The following is a 22,864-nucleotide window of genomic DNA, read 5'->3' as shown; positions in this document are numbered from 1 at the left end:
CCTCACATATAAACCAGGCAATTAAGACTGCACAATACTGACATAAACATATAAAATCACAGAAACAGATACAATGAATCTTGGCCAGATATATTCTGAAATAGTTTAAAGTATGATTTTTTAAATTCATAATTTTTTTTACCTTAGGCCACACTTTTTTATTTTTATGGATGACATCCTCTGGGGACCCCGAAATCGGTGCGAGAGGGTGAAAAAAAAATATTCTGCTTAAGTAAAGGAATGCTGTCAGAACACAGCTGGAAACACAAATTCACCACAGAAACACGTATCAAACTAACAATATGTCTTTATCCATGCATGCTCTCAAAATATTAAAGCATTGTGAATACTTTGTAAAAGGCAAAAAGTCATGAATAGATATGCTGCATATTACCAAATCTATTTAAGATTATTTCATGCATTTTGTTGGTATAGCAATCAATAAAACAAATATCAAACAAACAGTGCGTCTTTATTTGTATTCTCAGAATATTAAAGCATAATGAACACTTCACAGAAATGTTAAAAATAATGATGCAAAGATATGCCTAATACTGACAAATCTATTAAGGTCATTTCGGTCGATGCCATTTTGTCTACTTCAACTCACACGAAGCAGCCAAACTGTCGGGTGGCCTGTCCAACCTTCAGCCCACCAAATACCTTGCCTGCGTTGTGGACCTTTTTTTCGCTACAAAAACACTGGTATGTGTGCTGCTTTGGACAGAATGTCACTGAAATGTTCCGGGCGATAATGTTTTTTTTTTTTTTGGAGAATGGACGAAAATCGGTGCGCGCGCAGGATGTCATCCATAAAAATTAAAAAGTGTGGCCTTAGTAAAAGGTATGGTCTGTCTAGATGAGTTTAAATCAAAGCAAAAATTAGGTTTGGCACTAATACATAATACTATATATTGCTATATTGTTATAAAACGAAAAATTCATTTGGTTTAGTATCACAAAAACAATACAATCAGGTTGATTCTCCAAAGGAACAAGCATTTTACACAAAGCCAGCTAGTAAATTTAGAGTTACTGTAAAACAAAAACAGTCAGATCATGGACCCCAGCTTCTTAGAGTTATGAAATGAAAAAAAGCACAAGTGTTGCAAACAGATTCAATTCGTTGAGTGATTTGATTCGTGGTGTCATTTAATTCAAAGGCATCAATTTCCTGTTTGTTTTAATTGCTGGTAGTTGGTTTATGATTGCAGTCATCAGAAGGGGGTATAATGAATGTGAAAGAGGTGAAAGGGTATGTTTGAATATAATGGGTCTTTGGGATTGTGATTGTTGTGTATTATACCTGTTTGCATATAATTCATTAATCACTTTAAGATTATATATTTGTGGCCTAGAAAATAAAAGGTTTTCCAAATGAAAACATGTCTTACATCTATAAAATATAGTTCTGTATGTCACCTTTCTTTTGTAATACACTAATAAAACAAGACCAAACTTATTTCAAAGAAAGGGAAAGGTTCCGGTGCTGCACTTGACAAGCTCTTAAAGAGAGAGAGAGAGAGAGAGAGGTCTCGAGTATTCAGTTCCATTAGTCAGAGAGTTTTCAGTTTTGGCATCTAATTGCTGAGTCTTCCATGAAAATGCACCCACTGACACCAAACTCATGGAAATCAAAGGACGTTCCAAGTGTAACTCCACACCATAATATGAAAGCTTAGGCCTGTTTTTTTTTTTAACGATTGCCACCAACATTTTTCATAGAAAATAAATTATCAACAAGGCAGCAAAGCTGTCAAATGTACAGACAAAAAACAGAAAAAAAAGCGCAGGAAATAGGATACTGTCAATTTTGATGCATTAATGTATTATGCTTACTGTAACTGCATAGCCAACATCAAATTCTAATTGTGCATAACATTGAATTAGGATGAAAGTAAAATGTGTAACAAGCATTAGACTGAGTTCCCATACCTAGATCAATCTAACAGGATCAATCCAACTCCAAGGGGTTTCTCACTAAATTGCTTTCAGTTTAAGCGGCTTAGGATTCTGGCATGCCAGTTTCAGTAGGCGTGACAGACAGCTAAGCCACTTACATTGATTGCAATTTAGCGAGAATTCCCTTGGAGATACATCGATCCACAGTTAGCGTGATAGGGTCTGGAAATAGTCCCTAAGGCTTGAGGCTGATAAGAGTTAAACTTTGGAAATGCCAGAATGGGATAAAGTGAAAATTTCTTAAACTCATTGCTTAAACTCAATTAAAAAAAAAAAAAAAAAAAAAATATATATATATATATATATATATATATATATATATATATATATATATATATATATATATATATATATATATATAATCATACTTGTAAGTTAAAAAAATACAGAAAGTGTTACAAAGTTACAGTACAGGGCTCCTGGTGGATGGGAGTGATAAGTCACATCTTGAAAATGCCAGTTTGAAAAATTTAAAATTAAAGAAAAAATTACAAAAAATATTCCACTAAAGCTGCCATTCAGTCTAGCTGCATAACCATGATATGAATCATCCAACTTCAGTTTAAACAGTGTAAACAAGTCACAGAAATATAATATATTTTGTTTTACCACAAAAAGGGCAGTCATAGCTATTATTCTGATATCTGAACTTGTCATCAGACCATGTGACCTCCATAGGTGGCTATACTTTGTAATAATTTCTTAAGAGATTTTAACAAAAAAAACTTTTTAGAAAAAAAATTATTTGCCAAAAAAGAACAGTTATTATCCCTTTAACTGTAAAGTCAAGTTGCAAATATTGCACAACAGGTAGTATCAATAAAAGTGAACTGTTACATACCCTTTGGAGTTATAAGTCCCACACTGAAAATGCCAGTAGGTAAAAGATAAAAATTTCAAAAATATATACAACAGAATAACATGGTCAATAAGATTACAGTTTCAGGACCATATGTGAGAGTTCAAATTCACATAATGAAAATCCCTATATGTGAAAAATGATGACAGTGCATAAAATAATATTACACAATGTTTAAAGACATAAAAACCAGCACAACTGCTAATGTGGAAAAACAAAATACACAGCGCTTCTGGTGGATGACAGTTGAAAGTGTCATCTTGAAGATGCTAGTGTTTGAAAAAAAAAAAATTAAAAGAAAATGTAAAATAAAACATAACAAAAAATACCAATAAAGCTGCTATTCAAACTTTTAATCTAGCTGTACAATTACTAACATGATATGAATAACCCTATTGAGTTTGAGAATAATAAGGCACTGTTATTCATCTTTAGCATTAATGTAAGCGTTACACAAAATTTTTTTTGTAAACTTATTTTCAATATTAAATAACATTTACCTGCATAATAATCATCGATTCCTAATTATGTGACACAGTTAAGAGAGATAAACCTATGGGACTTTACAATGAAATCTCAATGTGTGTTTATGTAATCTCATTTAATGGCCACTTGAAAATTAATTAAGCAAATTATTTTACAACCCTGAAATAACTTGAAAATTAATTAAGCAAATTACTTTATAACCCTGAAATAATTGCCTACTATCCATATACATTTATTGCACCAAATAGCACTCTACTGCATTGCTTTCAAAACAGAAAACAATTACAATGGTTTTCCAACACAAGCTGCACTTCAGTCTTCTCAGTAAGGTTGATTATCATAAGTAACATGGTTTTCCCTTAATCGCTATCCTGGCAGCAGTGTCCAAAATAGGGTTTTCTTCAACTTTCATGCAATAAAACATAATACTTAACAGCATATTGACCATCAATTTTTTTATAAAAAAATAAAAGTATCATGAATATTCAGAAAATGTGATTTGGGAAGGTCTTCAAGGCCACGGAAGTTCAGAGTCACACTTTCAAAATGCCAAAATGTAAACAAGAGATAACTGTACTGAAATGATTTTCTTTCCATTTTCAACACCTTTTTTAAAACAAAATAATCAATAAACTGTCATTTTTAAATGTTCAACTAGGAAAATTGTTGACATAAGAAAAATATCAATAGAACAATTTTCAATGTCCAATTTGCTCCATTTGCAGATGCTGAACATAGTGAATGATTAAATCTGACAAACTGCAATGATGAGTTCCTTTCCATTTATGAAACTTTATTACACAAAGCACAATAACAGGTTTACCGTCATTTTTATATAATCAACTAACAATATTGTTAAGAAGCAGAAAATGTCAAAACAACACTTTTACATATCTTATTAGTTACATAATGAGACTGTTGACATGCCCAAGAATTAAATCTGAAGAAATAACAATTATATACAAAAATACAGAAAATGCACGGCACCTCTGGTGGATGGGAGTTAAAAATCACATCTAGAGGATGCTAGTGTTTGAAAAATTATTTTAAAAAAAATTTAAATAAAACGTAAAATTTCCAATAAAGCTGCTATTCAAACTTTCAATCTAGCTGTATTAACTTGATATTAATAACCCCACCAAGTTTGAGAAAAATAAAGCACTGTTATTCATCTATAGCATGTTGGCATATCACTTTTTTTTTTTGTTGTAAATTTATTTGCAATGTTAAACACCATTTATCTGCACAATTATCACCAAATCCTAATTTTGTGACACAGTTAAGAGAGCTAAACCTATGGGACTTTACAGGGAAATCTCAAGGAGTGTTTTATGTAATCTCATTTAATGGCCAATTGAAAATTAATCAGTAGGCAAGTGACTTTATAGACCTTAATTTAATTAGTGATCACCCATTCCTACAGTACCATCATATAGCACAAATGTGTTATAGGTGTTGCATACATGCTGAAAAAAGTGAAAAAACAGCATTACTTCCCTAAAAATGACCCGAACATGCTGATTTTCAAACTTGACCTGCGTATTATAAATACACATTTGTTCTGCAAGTTTCAAGCCAAAAGGTAAAATGGTTTTCCACTTATCATGTTATCAGTGTTGCATATATGCTGAAAAAAGTGAAAAACAACATAACTTCCCTAAAAATGACCCGATCATGCTGATTTTCAAACTTGACCTGCGTATTATGAATATTCATCAGTTCTGTAAGTTTGAAACTAAAAGGTAAAATGGTTTTCCACTTATCGTGTTATCGGTGCTGCATATATGCTGAAAAAAGTGAAAAAACAGCATAACTACCCTGAAAATGACCTGATCATGCTGCTTTTCGAACTTGACCTGCGTAATATGAATATTCATTAGTTCTGCAAGTTTCAAGCCAAAAGGTAAAATGATTTTTCACTTATGTTATCAGTGTTGCATATATGCTGAAAAAAGTGAAAAACAGCATAACTTCCCTAAAAATGACCCCATCATGCTGATTTTCGAACTAGACCTGCCTATTATGAATATTCAGCAGTTCTGTAAGTTTCAAGGCAAAAGGTAAAATGGTTTTCCACTTATCGTGTTATCGGTGCTGCATATATGCTGAAACATGACAGCACTGTTCTGCAATGGGTTTTCTTCCATTTTTAAAACCCTTTTTAACATAAAACAAAATAAACAGTTTACTACCATTTGTATATGACCAACTAAGAAAATTGATGAGATGGGAAAAATATCAATAGAACAGTGTTAAATGTCCAATTTCCTCCATTCTGAGATTCTGAAGATAGTAGATGAATGAATCTGACAAACTGCAATGATATGAGTTTATTTCCATTTTTGACACTTTATTACACAATACACGATATCAAGTTTACCATCATTTTTACATAATCAACTAACAATGTCATAAAGATGCAGGAAATGTCAAACAAACACTTTTACATATCTTATTAGTTCAATAATGACACTGTTAACATGCCTAACAATTGAATCTGAGGAAATGTGAAAAAACAGCATAACTTCTAAAATAATGGCCTGATTATGCTGATTTTGGAACTCAACCTGCATTTTAGTAAGATTGACCACTCCTGTAAGTATAATGACAATTGGCCTATCTGTTTTTCTTATATTGTGTTATCAGTGCTGCATATATGTTGAAAAAAGTGAAAAAATAGCATAACTCCCCTAAAAATGGCCCGATCATGCTGATTTTCGAACTTGACCTGCGGATTATGAATATTCATCAGTTTTGTAAGTTTCAGGCCAAAAAGTAAAATGGTTTTCCACTTATCGTGTTATCGGTGCTGCATATATGCTGAAAAAAGTGAAAAAATGGCATAACTTCCCTACAAGTCACCCGATCATGCTGATTTTCGAACTTGACCTGTGTATTATGAATATTCATCAATTCTGTAAGTTTCAAGCTGAAATAAAAAACAGTTTTCCACTTATCGTGTTATCGGTAAAAGTGCACGACGGCAAGGACGGCGACGACGGCGACGACAGACGCAGATGATGGCTATATGTACAGACACATCTGTGTCTGTACATAAAAAATCGTGGGGAAAAGTGGGTCAGAGATCAAATTCAAGGCCATATTATGAATGCCCATATACAACTTCCTATTCAAATTCAATAGTAACTATTAATTGGCATATCTCTGCCAGATTTAGAGATATGAGAGTTGAAAAATTTCCAAAAATAAGTCCATGCCAAAATACAGGTCAAAGGCCAAATTCAAGGTCACAGCAATATTGCCAATATAAGACTCCTATCCAAGTTCAACATTAACTATTGGCATATCTCTGCATTTTCCAAAAATCAGCATAAACATTTTTATGTGCATTAAATTCCCATTTTTACAAAATGTTGGCTTGTTTGACCTTGAAATAAAGTTCAAAGATCATATCCAAGGGCATATTTGAAATCTACACATATCACTTTTAGTCAGACTTCTATAGTAACTATGAAGTGGTAACGATGATGTGGCAGCAAAGCCAGTGGACAAGAGGGGTCAGAACTAAAAACCATGTGTATTGCCAGCGCCTACACAGGTGGTACAATCACATTAAGGCTTACATCAATCAATGCAAATGTTTTTTGGTGTGAAAAGGTGAGTATGTACATGTGGGAGTGCATTGCATTGGTGAAGCAATAACTCTGTTTACTGCCTGCCTACCTAAATACAATGCCCTCGGAGAAAGGATCCAGAGAGTCAACCAGCTCCAGTTCAGCATCTCCTCCCAGCGTAATCATCTGGTACATTTCCTTCAGCTTGCTGGTAATGATGCTGAACCCAGACATGAACTCGTCAAGCCTCTGCTTACGGAGCTCCTCGTACTGCTGGCGCTGCTGGTCACGCAGGTCTGTTATTTGGTCCAACTCTGCAACTCTTTGAAGATAAAGTTCTTCCTAAAAATAAATCATTCAACACTTTATTATGTAAAATTTCTTTAATCAGTAAACATAACAATATAATATAATATAATATAATATAATATAATATAATATAATATAATATAATATAATATAATATAATATAATATATCCTTTTTTTACTTTTGGCATAGTAATCAGACATTGCTGAAACTGTTGTTCCGATTGGTCATGACCAGCCGCTATTACGCACTCTGTCATTGGTTTATTGATTGTGACACACAGACAGCTGTCATGAGAGCAGTCCATGCTGCAAGGACATGTTAACATGGCAAGGTAAATGTTTACCACTAAACTTTGACACCCGACTCCTTTCTCAAAAACAGTTGCTGGTATAGAAGACCAGGAAAGTGAGACTTGACCTTAAAAGGTAAGCACACATTCTATTATTATTATTTTTTTAAATAACGTTGTTGGCATGGAAATTAGGTCACCTGATCACTCAGTAAAATTGATTTTAAAGTTGTCTAATGTCTATTAGTTTTATGGGCCCTTCTGTTTATATTCAGCATACCGCATATCGCCGTTTTACATAATGATAATTTAAATTTTCGGTCACTCTTCGAACGTAATCAGTGGTATATAAAGGTGTTAAAATTTAAATATCCAATCTGCTTTTAGGCATTGAATACACAAAGAGTTGTCGTTACCAGTTGCAGTTTTGATATCATCATTATTTTTATTTTTGATAATGATATCACCAAGTCCCATCCAGGAAGCCATTCGTTTCCATGCAGAAGAGACTGATACAGTGAAGTGGCTAGCAGTTTCATGCATTAACATTCCCACTTGGACTACAATCACAGATATGTATTATTTGTGAAGCACCAAATTTGCAAATGATTTTCGCTCATAAACTCAGGGAAAAGGAGAAACTGATTTAGTTATTTGCAAACTTGCATGAATGATAAACACCAAATATTGCTATTGTTAAACAGTGGAAATTGGTTTTTTTTTTTTCCATTTTATTTTTAAACAAATAAATTCAAAATTGAGTTTGAATTAACAGACAAAGTGTGGAATTTAAGGACTTTCATAGGAAGAAACAAATTCAAGCACTTCTCTATGAACACTGTAACTTGTGAAATGAGAACCACAATAAAGTAGTGCTTCATAAGTGTTAGTTTTTGTTTTTTACATACAACATGTCTAAATTATTGATAGTATTTAATACTGAATATATATTATGTACAAGAGTTACTTCTATGTACTACCATGCGAACGAAATGCCACCAATTTTAATGAAAATTTTTGGTCTGGCAAAAGTCCATTGGGTACATCAAAATCTTCATCACTTCCGGTCCGAATGTACGACCCTTCTGAAAAGTTTCAGCATGTCTGAGTAAAGCACACTGAGACACAGTGAAGTGCAGTACATTAGAACCTGACCTTATATTACTTTCTGGAAAATTTTTGGCCATCGATATTTCCTAACAAATAACTTTTGTAAGATATCAGCCTGTCATAAAAAACAAGGCAGCAAAGCTGTCAAATGTACGGACAAAAAGCAGGAAATAACTATGCACAAAATAGGCTACTGTCAATTCTGATGCAAAAGTACATTATGTTAAACTGTAAATTCAACATCAATTTTTAATTATGCTCAACAGGAAATACCAATGAAAGTAAAATGTGTAACAAGCATAAGGCTTCAGGCCCATGAGAGTTCAAGTTCACACTTTGAAAATGTATAACTTCCAGAAAAAGAAGCCAATTAGACTGCTTTTCCAACTCAGGCTGCATGCCGATTTTCGAACTTGACCTCCGTTTTAGTAAGATCGATTACTCCTGAGAGTTTCACGACAACAGGCCTATCGGTTTTCCTTGAAATGTGTTTACAGTGTTGCATATATGTTGAAAAGTGAAAGAAAAAAGCATAACTTCTACAATAATGGCCCGATCATCCTGTTTTTTGAACTTGACCTGGGTTTTATGAATATTCATCAGCTCTTTAAATATAAAGCCCAAAAGTAAAACTGCCTTCCACTTATCGTGTTTACAATAAAAGTGCAAGGTACATCTGTACATATTTACTGTACTGTTTGAGAACAGTAAGTGACATGGTTTTTCTTAAATGGTCATCATGGGAGCAGTGCCCAAAATAGGTTTTTTTCAAATTTTGACGCAATATTACATAATGTTTAACAGCATAATGACTGTCAATTTTTAATAATAAAATATACGTATCATGGATTTTCAGAAAATGTGACTACCATGGGTCTTCAGGCCCATGGAACTTCAAAGTCACACCTTGAAAATGCAAAAATGTAAACAAGACAGCACTGTTCTGAAATGTTTTTTTTCCCCATTTTTAACAATTTTTAACATAAAACAAAATTAACAGTTTATTGCCATTTTTATATGATCAACTAAGAAAATTGATGAGATGGGAAAAATATCAATAAAGCAGTGTTAATTGTCCAATTTCTTCCATTCTGAGATTCTGAACATAGTGAATGATTGAATCTGACAAACTGCAATGATATGAGTTTATTTCCATTTTTTAAACTTTATTACACAATACACGATAACAAGTTTACCATCATTTTTACAAAATCAACTAACAATGTTGTAAAGATGCAGGAAATGTCAAACAAACACTTTAACGTATCTTATTAATTAAATAATGAGACTGTTAACATGCCCTGTTAACATGCAAGAATTGAATCTGAGGAAATGTGAAAAAACAGCATAACTTCTAAAATAATGGCCCGATTATGCTGATTTTTGAACTCAACCTGCGTTTTAGCTGGATTGACCACTCCTGTGAGTTAAATGACAATTGGCCTATCAGTAAAACTGCCTTCCACTTATCGTGTTTACAAGGAAAGTGCACGGCGCCGACGACGACGGCGAGGACAGACGCAGGTGATGGCAATATGTACAGACACATCTGTGTCTGTATAGAATAAGTGAAATGTGTATCAAAGCCCGTTTCTGCAAAATGGTTAAAATATTTCTTTTTCTCAGAACATATCTTTGGATGAACCTGCTAGAAGAGAAGACAGATGTTGTGGGAATTATATACCAATATCATATTCACCATAAATCACTGTCATAAAGAGCTAGTGCATCATCTTTATGACCTTAATTGCAAATGACCCACCGTAACAGCTAAAAATGGGTACTTTTTGAACACATAATTGGCTATATTTTTGTAAATTGTAATCCGATTATTATAATTCTTTTTTTATTTTGCTCCTATGAACAGTGTCTTTGATATTAGTCTATCAGCAATCTCCAATCATAAATTGTTAATTTATCAGACACTTGTAACATTTACCACATTTAATTGTTCACCCTGATTGTGAAACAGCTGAAAACATACAAAACTCTTTAAGGCATGCAGCAAAAACGTAGCATTTCAATACCTATTTCAGCTCCAACCTTTACCTTTTTTTTGTACTCTGCAATAGCAGCTAGATTGGGCTTAACTTGCACAATCTTTTCCTCCAGTATGGTCAATTCATAAGCTACGGTTTCTTTGGACATTTTGGCCAGTTCTTCAGCTGGAATCACCTCCAGACTGCCCTCTGTCTCTGTTCCATCATCAAACTTATGCAAGGCCAGCTTAGATTTCTGAAGATAAAATTGATATGGACATTACAGATCACATTTTCTTTTATGAATAAATACACGAGGCCAAGGGAGATGTGGCACTAGATTGGAAAATACAACTGACAAATACAAAAACACCCACAAAACAGTAAAGTATCACTACTAGAGATAGCCTTAAATGGCCAAATATCAATCAATCTCAAAAGCAACAATGATTTTTTTCATGTTTTCAAATGGGAAACAAAGCAGTAAAACTGTACAGACAAAAAGCAGAAAATAATGATGCACAAAATAGGCTACTGTTAATTTTGATGCAACAATACATTATGCTTAACAGCAGTCAACACCAAAATTTAATTATGCATAGCAGGTTATATGGACAGATGAATATGTAAATAGCACAAGGCCTCAGGCCCATAAGAGTTCAAATGGCATAGGCTCAAGAAAAAAGGACAACACAATGAAGCTGGTTTTCCAATTTGAGCTGTATGTCAATCCTAATAATAGATCTTGTAAATTACAAAATAGTTCGAATACAGTTTTCTTTTCATAACATGGCAGTGGCAAGTTCGATGTAATATTACTAATGATTAACAGCATAATTGCCACCAATTATTTACTACACACAACATGGGCATTTAGAAAACTTGATTACCACTTGGCTTCATGCTTGTAGAAGTTCTTAGTCCCACATTGTAAATGCCAATACGTGAAAAATAAAAATTCCATAAGAATTGCATTGCTGCCAGTATAAAAAATGTAATCAGACTGGTTTTTCAACTCTAGCTGCATTTCAGTCCTATGGATCTTTTCAGTAAGTTCAAGAATCATTGGTAACATGGTTTTCCTTTAATTGTCATTAATAATTGGCAACAGTGTCAAAATTAAGGTTTTCCTCACTTTTGATGCAATAGTACATAATGTTTAACAGCATAATGACCATCAATTTTTAATAATGAATTATAAATATCAACAATACTCAGAAAATGTGACTAGCAAAGGTTTTTAAGCCCATGGAAGTTCAAAGTCACACCCTAACAATACCAATATGTGAAAAATTAATCTAGTGGCTGCTTCTCCCTTGAAAATGCACCCAAACTCAAGAAGTTGAAAATGAGCCTGAGTGTAACATCTGCCCATAATATTTTTCAATTCAATTCAATTCAATTTATTTCTGTACTGGTACATAGATTGTCATTATTATTGTATTATTATAGCTCAGGTTTGTGTATTTTCTGAAAATCGTCACAAATAAAAATTCTTTTGAAAAAGATTTCCACTCATAGAAAATTTTGAAATAATGGACAAAGGTCAAATCCTAGGGCATTTTTGAAATCTCCACATGACTTTCGGTCAGCTGTCTGTAGAATTTTTTCCATAATTCCTTTGGTTCAGGAGATATTCAGCATTTTGCAAATTTTGGACAAGGGTGCATTTCAACAAGCGCCACACCTAGATCTGTACACCGACAAAGCCCAAAATTTACATGGAATGACTTGAGATTATATGTGACAAAAATCCAAGAGATAGGTACGCAGTACGGTAATGGTGACATGGCAGTGGAGCTGGCGGATGAGACAGGTCGGGACTACTATGTGTACCTCCAGTGCCTAAGCTGATGGTACAAATATGACATGGTTTTCATGTTATCTTTAAAAGAGTAGACAAAATATGCTGAAAAAAGACTTTTGGAAATATGGTCTGTTCAAAGTGATTTTAGAAATCAATCTGTATTTCAGCATAAATGATCAGTCCTGTGAGTGTCAAAACAATAGGCCCATCAGCTTTCCTTGAAACTTGTCATCAGTATTGCATATATATGCTAAAAAAGGCAGAAAAAAAAAAAACAAAAAAAAAACGCATAACTTTTGAAACAAGGCAGCAAAGCTGTCAAATGTACAGACAAAGAACAGAAAATAAAGATGCAAATAAGTGAAAAATTAAATTTTCACAAAAAACTGTTAAATTGCCAGAAAAATTTACCAAACAGACTGCGTTGCCTATTGAAGCTGTATGTTAGACCCATGTTTCTTTCCTGTAAGTTTGAGAACAGTAAGTGACATGATTTCCCTTAAATGGTCATCATAGGAGCAGTGCCCAAAATAGGGGTTTCTTCAAATTTTGATGCAACATTACATAATGTTTAACAGCATAATGACAATCAAATGTTATTAATAAAATATTAGTAACATGGACATTCAGAAAATGTGACAAGCAAAAGTCTTCAAGATCATGGAACTTTAAAGTCACACCTTGTAAATGCCAATATGTGAAAAATTAAATTTTCACAAAAAACTGTTTAACTGCCAAAAAAAAAAAAAAAAAAAAAAAAAAAAAAAAAAAAAAACCAAACAGACTGCATTGCCTACTGAAGCTGTATTTTAGTCCCATGTTTCTATCCTGTAAGTTTGAAAACAGTAAGTGACATGATTTTCCTTAAATGGTCATCATGGAAGCAGTGCCCAAAATGGGGGTTTCTTCAAATTTTGATGCAATATTACATAATGTTTAACAGCTTAATGACCATCAATTTTTAATTATAAAATATTTGTATCACAGATATTCAGAAAATGTGACTAGCAAAGGTCTTCAGGTCCATGGAACTTCAAAGTCACGCCTTGATAATGCCAAAATGTAAACAAGACAGCACTGTTCTGAAATGGGTTTATTTCCATTTTTAACACTTTTTTAACATAAAAAAAAAACAACATTTTACTGCCATTTTTATATGTCCAACTAAGAAAATTGATGAGATGGGAAAAGTATCAATAGAACAGTGTTAAATGTCCAATTTCCTCCATTCTGAGATTCTGAACATAGTGGATGATTGAATCTGACAAACTGCAATGATATGAGTTTATTTCCATTTTTGACACTTTATTACACAATACATGATAACAAGTTTACCATGTTTTTTACATAATCAACTAACAATGTTGTAAAGATGCAGGAAATATCAAACAAACACTTTTAGGCATCTTATTAGTTAAATAATGAGACTGCTAACATGCCTAATAATTGAATCTGAGGAAATGTGAAAAAACAGTATAACTTCTTAAGTAATAGCCATATGCTTATTTTCGAACTCAACCTACTAGTAAGATTGACCACTCCTGTGAGTATAATTACAATTGGCCAATCCGTTTTTCTTATATTGTGTTATCAGTGTTGCATTTATATTGAAAATAGTGAAAAAACAGCATAAATTACCTAAAAGTGACCCGATCATGCTGATTTTCGAACTTGACCTGCGTATTATGAATATTCATCAGTTCTGTAAGTTTCAAGTCAAAAGGTAAAATGGTTTTCCACTTATCGTGTTATTGGTGCTGCATATATGCTGAAAAAAGTGAAAAAACAGCATAAATTCCGTAAAAGTGACCCGATCATGCTGATTTTCGAACTTGACCTGCGTATTATGAATATTCATCAGTTCTGCAAGTTTCAAGTCAAAAGGTAAAATAGTTTTCCACTTATCGTGTTATCGGTAAAAGTGCACGGCGACGGCGACAACGGCGACGACAGACGCAGATGATGGCTATATGTACAGACACATCTGTGTCTGTACATAAAAATGGCCCAATCATGCTGATTTATGAACTCAACCTGTACTTTATCAATGTTCATCAGTTCCATAAGTTTGAAGACAAAGAGTAAAACTGTTTCCCACTTAAAGTTTTATCACTTAAAGTGCACAGCAACAATGGTGAATGCAGTAACAGCAATCCCAGACACATCTATGTCTGTACATAAAAAAATAAAATGTGCTCTTAGATAAATATATGAACGCAGCATGTAAACTAGAGGGAGACACCACCTCCAGTGTTGTGCTTGACAAGCTCTACAAAATGCAGTAAACAATAAGTCTCAATTTTTCGTTTGTAGAAAATAACAATTTACAACAAAATCATGGGAAAACATAAAAGGTCAAATCCAAGGTTGCAGTGCGATTGAGAATAAAGGACTTCCCATCCCAGTTCAAAAGTAAATATAAGAGCCCTGAAATTTATCAGTTGAGTTTCTTGGTGAAACATAGATCAAAGATCTATTTCAAGGTCACAGGAAGACTGCCAGTATATGACCTCCTAGTCAACTTCAATAGTAACTAAGGGCCGGCGCTAAAACCATGAGTTCCGCCAGCATACACGCTGGTGGTACTAATTAATGAAAGATCAGGTCTGTGCTTGATAGCTTATACATTTTGTATATTTAGTTATTTTATATTTTGTAGCAGGGATGTTATTTATTAATTTTGTACTATAGCAACAGAGGAGAACTAAGGGCAATAATGGAAGATTTCTAGCAGCAAATTCCAACTCACAGCTTTCTCCCAGTGCCTTATCTTATCTCTGTTCTCCTTTAAAACAGTCTCATACTTCTCCATCTCATGTCTGATTTCAATGCAGTTCTTCTCTATTTGCGTCTCCTCCTCTTCCAATTTCTCCCTCTCTGCCTTAAGCACCTTCAAGCCATCTTCACACTCTTGACTTTGGGCCTGGTCAGAAAAGATTATTTTATTTAACAAGTAGTATGTAATTTGAGTAATACAGAATGTTCAATCCCAGTCTTGGCTTGTATAGTGAGATATGGAAAGGTGAAATATTCTGAGATCTAAGTATTAAGATCTGACCATCACCATTTGCAGACTTGCAAGAAGCAGCAAAGATGCTGTTGAATAGTGGATAACAATTTAACCAAAAGCCCAAAATGAACAGCATAAGTTACTAAATATTAAATAGTAATACAGAAATACTAATCATACTAAAATTACATGAAGTGACAAACAAAAAGAGGAAAGTGCCATATAGTTGTTTCAATCATAACAGAAAAGTGTCTCAAATAATTTATTAAATTTTAATAATTTATTTAAAATGATCATCACCATTAAATGCAGGGTTCTCTAGAAGTCAAAATTTTAAAGTAAGTGAGAGTGAAGTTAAATTATTTGGAAATCATTTTCACCGCCCATTTTTAAGAGAGAAGTTGAGAACCCTATGCAGTGTCTTTTTTTAAAAGACCATGGTGTTACCAAAAATTACCAATTTAACCCCATAGGATCCGGTTAATGCTGACCCATAAAATTCTGCTGTGCCCAATTAATTCTGTGAGCTAGCCTTGAAAAGCCGGGTCACCTCAGTAAATTGGCCATCATTTATTTGTTTGCCTTTATTACCCATATAAAGTATACATTTTTAAAAAGCCAATATTTCAAGCTAAATGAAAATAGAATTACATTTAAATTCAACACGCAGTATCAAGAGTTATGGTCGGTTAAAAACTACATTTTCATTTGGTAGTGGGTGGAATAAAACAAAGTTGATTTATCTTATGCACATTAATTTTTTATTTCTCCATACTTTTGCCTGAAAATTCACAGAGATGATGTCAATTATAGTAACTTTCAATCCAGGAAATTTCAGCAAGTTAACTCCATAAATTTCCAAGTTATGCTCGTTTAGCTATCAGGTATATACTTGAGCCAGCTTTTCAGCTCACCATCGTGGCCAGAGCTGAATAGAAGTCAAATTTCAACACCATCTATGACAAAAACATCTATAAAACTTATATCATAAATAAAGAAATATCATCGCCACTGTCTATATCACTGTCGCTCGAAAACACCTTATCAGTGTCGTAGTTTTCAATCATTTCAATAACAGTATCCATTCGCAGGCCCCTTCCGTAGTGAGAAGTCACCATTTTGATTTTACTTTCTCCAGCTAAGTCTAGAAAATCGCAGATTTCTCGCTCATATATATTTCTATCGTCCTTTATATCATAAATAATGGAATATCATCGTCACTGTCTATGTCACTGTCACACGAAAACTTCTCATCAAAGTCCGGGTTTTCAATCATTTCAATAACAGTATCCCTTCGCAGGTCCCTACCGTAGCGAGGAGCCGCCATCTTGATTTTACTTTCTCCAAGTAAGTCTTGAAAATCGCCATTTTCTCGCTCATATTTATTTCTATCGCCTTTAAAAATGGTGGCAATGAGAGACAAGAAACATACCCGGATGTTAAACTATATATCATTTCACGACTCACGATACAAAAGAGTACAGAAGCCGATCTTTCCAAGATACGCACATATGTGGTTCTGGGCTTTTGGGGTAAGCGATATTTGAACCGCACATATGCGGTGACGGGCTCTATGGGGTTAAGATGGCAATACACATTTAATCCATCTGATTGAATTGCATGAAATAAATGTTATTGAAGAACCTGCAGAGAGAAAAATGTATTTTATTGGAATATTGTAGCAAGTGTGGGAAAATCCCTTTTGTTTTGTCATTTAATCACAAATATTAGACTCAAGTCTCCCAGGGACAGACTAAGAAGGATTCCAACTGCACCACTTTTATTTTTGGATTTACCCGAAATACAAGGCATTGAACAGGGTATTAAAAAGGTTTGAAGGATTACAGTGACATGAGATCAAGGAGATTTGTTCTGCTTATCAAACATAATATAGAGCAACTTTGTCAGTTTTAAATTACTATAACATCATCCAGGTCTGTCACAAAAACACATCTGAATAATCATACAATGTTTGACTCAGTTTACACTCTGCATATACAAACAACAATTTTTTTAATGCATTAAGGCACTCAACACTATACTGAAACAATATTAAAAAATTAATTTCTAAGAGAGTAGCAGATCTACAAGAAAGATAAAATAAAATGTCAGACAATGTTAAGCATTCAAAGAGATCTTTCTATTTCCTCATTTGAGACCATAGCATTGCTGCTTCAGTGCAATCAAGTTCTTTCAGAGATAAACCTTCAACTGAAACTGGCAGGAGAGTATCCCGACTTGGTGTTTCTCAGCCTGGTCTTCATCTTTTGGAACACAGAAAATTTCAGAACATTCTCTCACAGACTGAAATATCAAATCACTGTAATCTATTAAACCAGTTGTGTAGTCATTGCAAATGATATAACTAGTATTTATCTAACAAGTATCATCCACTTAATAACTAGTAGTAATGAAAATATAACAAAGCAAATTTTACTTCAAAAATGAATCTGATTTTTTCTTACCTTCAGTTGATGTGTGGCAAACCAGGCACCTTTTAGAAAGCTGAGTCAGCATAAGAAAGGCATCTGTGTGGACAGTGATAAAACTCAAGACATTCTGCAAATTTTTATTCATATGGCAGGTTGAGACTACTGTGGTCCCCGCACCATGAAGCTGTTCAGGGCCTCGTAACTCGAAAGCTTCATGCATTGCGACCAAGCACAACCATTTTGATTCCATAACTCGCCCAATATAATACACTGTAGCCTGTATGTGATATCGCTATTCACAATATGCGATGCTTTTGAGTTACAGGGCCCAGGTCTATGATTGCTTGGTAATGATCTGATGCCAGCTGCAGCGAAAAAAGAAAGAAAATACAATAATAACAACTAAAGACTTACTTTGCAAGATAAGCAACACACAAAGCACACCTCTAAACATTAACTATATGCAATTAGCGCTACAATTTAATGATGCAACGAGTTTCCGTTGGACACATATACATGTATATTGTCGCATGCCCCCCCCCCCCCCCCCCCCTGTGTTGACATTCTGATATAGATGTCTGTGAGTACACTTACCTTTGATTGATATTTTACTGCACATTCTATTCAAAAGTCTCGATGTAGCTTCTTTTATTCTTCTAAAATATCAATCACAGATCACACCTGGGGATTATGTCAGTGCTCACATTTGACGATGTACAGAGTTATTACATCATACTGTGTGTACCTGATTGCCAGCGCCCTAAAAGGTATAAAGGCAGGACTAATAAGAACAAGTGGCAGATTCAGCCTATTGCAAAGCTTCACAAAGCATGACTACTTGTCACAAACAAGAGCACATGACTAAAACTAAATCTAGATAAAAATGTCTACGTGATTACACCACGTTTTTCATCACACATTTCTATCAGCATTACGACAGAAATACTGAATTAAACACAACATCAATTACTACAAAAATTATCGTTTTAATGTTATCTTCTACCTGTGTATAGATTTCTGACAGTAATGACAAGATACGAAGAAATATATGAAATTTTATAACCACAGATCGTGTAGTAAACTTACCTTTCTTCCCCTGGTTAATGCCAAAGCCACGCTTACTTACATAAACGAAGAGCATAAATGTCCCTTCGACATTTGGCTACTGGTTCCAAAGCCTTTATCTCACCAGTTGTTTTGGACGTATCTGTGATTTTGTCTGTTGAAGGTGAATCCCCGCACGATTAAAAACGGAAGTCGACGAGCTCTGCTTCGACGCCGTGCTAACATCTACATTTTGAGGTACTATTGTAGTTATAGTCCATAGCAGTCAGCAGATATCTTTGAAATTTTCATATAGTAGTTTTTCACTTTTGGAAAAATGGGAATCATTCCCTTTGATTATTGTTTTAGCAGTAATAAATTTGCTTTACGGGAAGATGAACGGTACAGTAAAGTGTTCTAGTAAGTGCCGTCTCTGCTTGTGCTTGTTACGATTATGTACTTTATTTCTAATTGACGAAATAAGGTGGCACTGCACCACCTAAAAACAGGTTGTGGAGAACACTGAAATGTGTATATTATTTGTCATAAATGCCATTTCAACTTGTATTTTTTTTTTTTTTTTTTTGTCTGTTGTGTGTAAATTCAACACGTACATAAAACTGCACAAATGCAGGAAACTGCATCCTTTCAGTAAAAAATTCCTGGGGGAGCATGCCCCCTAGTTTTGCTAGGTCTAACACCACAATACAACCTCCTCCACCTATAATACAATACAATGGTGGAAAACACTGCCAAGGTGCTAAGCAGACCAGGGGCCCGTTTCACGAGGCTCTCATTAGTAAGCAATGGTTCGTTAGCCTCTCGTTAGCATTTAGAATTGTTTCAAGAAGTTATCACTAGTTCTCACATTTGGCATTGTTTGGTTGTTACCATGGATATTTAATGAGAGGGTCAGACCAATCACAAACCCTTTTAACAAATAAAAGGTTGCTTAATTATTGTTTCTGTCGTCTTTGTATGCAATATGGCAGATACCTTTCTTGCTATCCGTCTGGGCAGAGAGCAACAGCCACCAAACCAGTTCATTAGAGTCAGAATCTATCAGAATACATGAGTCATGATGCAATTTACGAAAGGTTCCATCTTACTGTGGCAAGAACTGTGGAGAGGGGTGGTGGAGAACCTTTAAGATGACCACAATGCAGATGTTCCTATGCGTTTCCAACCACCAAACATTAAAGTTAGGACATTCATGACACTTTTAATGCAAGAGTTCCCTTTCCAGTAGACTCTTTGGAGAGTACGGTGAGTAAAAAGAGAACTATGGAGCAAACTTGCAATAACTTAGCAACAGGTTATACCCCCGTCACACTTATTCTGAATCAGCAGGAATGAAGAAAAATGAGCCTGAACGAAGAATTTTTAAAGTTCGCACCACATTAGGGGAAAAATTTCAAATTGACCTTAATTATTGTAAAAGTACCGTTGGAATACTCAGAATGCGCTTGAATGATGAGTGCACTTTTGACTGTATTAGCTCTCAAAAGCAGTTCGAATATTTAGAATATACTAGTGTAGTTCGATTGCTGGCAACATTAATATTTCAGCTCATCCGAGGCACATTCGAAACATTCTGGTGGGATATAAAATCCACGTCACCCTAGAGGCGGAATGATTAAGAATGGCATCTGAAATACAATTCTTTGTGCATTCCAGGATATTCGAAGAGCATTCTAAAAACATTCTAAAAACTCTGTGTGCATTCCAAATATTTTTACCCATTCTTGTGGCCAGCTCGAATGTTTTTGTCATGTCATTGCACACTGACAAAGGCACTGAACTGACCAGAGCCCCAGTGATATTGCAATGAACCCTACCTTCATGTCATCAAACTGTGTCATGACCTGTGTGGCCTCCTCTTCTATGGCCTTAAACATCTGCTCCATGTTAGCAATGCTGTGTTTGTTCTCCTCAATCTCCTCTTCAACAGACTTGAGTTTGGCCTCACATTTCTTCATATTCCTGATAAACAAGACTCAAATTAGGAACATTTTTCAAATTAACAGGTGATAGGATTTTTGTCCTTGTAAGAGAAGCTGCTATAATCCACCAGTGTTAGAACAAGGCAGCAAAGCTGTCAAATGTACAGACAAAAAGCAGAAAAAAAAAATGCAAAATAGGTCATTTTGTCCATTTTGATGCAATAATAAACAAGACAGCACTGTTCTGAAATGTTTTTTTCCCCATTTTTTACAATTTTTAACATAAAACAAAATTAACAGTTTACTGCCATTTTTATATGATCAACTAAAAAAATTGATGACATGGGAAAAATATCAATAGAGCAGTGTTAAATGTCCAATTTCTTCCATTCTGAGATTCTGAACATAAGGAATGATTGAATCTGACAAACTGCAATGAGTTTATTTCCATTTTTGAAACTTTATTACACAATACACGATAACAAGTTTACCATCATTTTTACAAAATCAACTAACAATGTTGTAAAGATGCAGGAAATGTCAAACAAACACTTTTACGTATCTTATTAATTAAATAATGAAACTGTTAACATGCCTAAGAATTGAATCTGAGGAAATGTGAAAAAACAGCATAACTTCTAAAATAATGGCCCGATTATGCTGATTTTTGAACTCAACCTGCGTTTTAGCAGGATTGACCACTCCTGTGAGTTTAATGACAATTGGCCTATCTGTTTTTCTTATATTGTGTTTAAAATATTGTATATATGCTGAAAAGTGAAAAAAAAAAAAAAGCATAACTACTAAAATAGTGGCCCAACCATGCTGATTTTCGAACTTGACCTGTGTTTTAGTAAGATAGATTACTCCTGTGAGTTTCATGACAACAGGCCTATCGGCCTGTGTTTACAGTGTTATGCAGGGTTGCATATATGCTGAAAAGTGAAAAAACAGCATAACTTCTACAATAATGGCCTGATCATGCTGATTTTCGAACTTGACCTGCGTTTTATGAATATTCATCAGCTCTGTAAGAATAAAGCCAAAAAGTAAAACTGCCTTCCACTTATCGTGTTTACAATGAAAGTGCACGGCAACGACAGACGCAGGTGATGGCAATATGTACAGACACATGTGTCTGTACATAAAAATTGCTTTGAAAACATAATTTAGCATTACTCCAGCTCCAAATTAAAGATTGCTGGGAGATAATACTTAGGAACTACTTTATTCTATATATCCCACTATAATTCAATTTAGATGACAGGTCCTACAAGCAAGGAGCTTGTGGCAAAGTTCAGAGCCAAATTAAACCAAGACCTTGAAATGGTGATGCTGATGATGAAAATTACAATGAAAACATGAATTTGTGATTACACGCTTGACAGTTTTGAATCACACAAAACCCTAAAGCCAATACAAATAAATGTGCTCAAAAGGACAGCTGAATTGAAAAACTCAAGGGCAGGTGAAGGAATCTTTATTATTGCCACTTAAGGAGTGTCAAGAAAGGTAAAATATTGGTTGGTTGGAGAAAAAATATTGCGTACCTCAGGAAAAAGTTTTTTTCTGTGCAAAAATTGTACACAGGCTACTATTAAGAGTTTTATCATCTGTAAAATTCCTTATGTTGAGTTCAGTTTACCTGTCTGAATTTTTCAGTGCCACATTTGCCTTGGTGATGGCTCCAGTTGCCTTGTCCATGTCTCCCTTTACCTTCTTCAGCTTGGTGTCTAGCGCCTTCAGCTCCTCTCCTCCATACTCCATGATATCCTGATGTAACCTGGACACAAACACAGCACATCCACAATAAAATTCTAGTCTGCTGAAGACATAATTTTGCCAGAGCTGTGCTTAACTAGTAAGGTGTGTCACATGGTCCTAGCTTGTAGCCCCACATTGTATAGATTGCAAAAATGTGGATACATTTGTAAGGAGATAAAAAGATCTTGCCAAGGTATGTTCTAAATATAGCTAGAGGACAAATGACCAATTAAGTCACCTTGTGAGGGACAAGAGAGAAGAGAGAGAGAATGAATAGACCCAAATGCTGCTCA

General features: G+C 34.4%; 1 protein-coding gene and 1 long non-coding RNA gene across 4 annotated transcripts in view; both read right to left on the bottom strand.

Annotated features, from left to right (window-relative positions):
- LOC106151646 (structural maintenance of chromosomes protein 4) overlaps positions 1–22,864 on the bottom strand; it is an 83,121-nt gene that overhangs the window by 5,772 nt on the left and 54,485 nt on the right. For 2 of the 3 annotated variants that reach the window (XM_086997407.1, XM_086997408.1), the window contains 5 exons: positions 22,453–22,590; positions 20,703–20,847; positions 15,128–15,301; positions 10,642–10,827; positions 6,992–7,224 (listed from right to left, as the gene is read on the bottom strand). In XM_086997407.1, the coding sequence (XP_086853533.1) occupies positions 6,992–7,224; positions 10,642–10,827; positions 15,128–15,301; positions 20,703–20,847; positions 22,453–22,590 (876 nt within the window). The remainder of the gene's footprint in view (positions 1–6,991; positions 7,225–10,641; positions 10,828–15,127; positions 15,302–20,702; positions 20,848–22,452; positions 22,591–22,864) is intronic. The other variant, XM_086997409.1, reaches the window with a different exon arrangement.
- LOC147759534 (uncharacterized) lies at positions 17,038–20,696 on the bottom strand. The gene is made up of 3 exons (XR_015331365.1): positions 18,415–20,696; positions 17,854–18,185; positions 17,038–17,692 (listed from the first exon to the last, which is right to left on the bottom strand). It is a non-coding gene; the product is annotated as an uncharacterized LOC147759534 (long non-coding RNA).

The sequence above is a fragment of the Lingula anatina genome, chromosome 10 (genome assembly GCF_051362555.1).
Source record: "Lingula anatina isolate TDL-2025a chromosome 10, LinAna3.0, whole genome shotgun sequence".
Taxonomy (NCBI): Eukaryota; Metazoa; Brachiopoda; class Lingulata; order Lingulida; family Lingulidae; genus Lingula; species Lingula anatina.
Note: the sequence above shows the minus strand (reverse complement) of the source record. Positions and strands in the feature narration are given on the sequence as shown.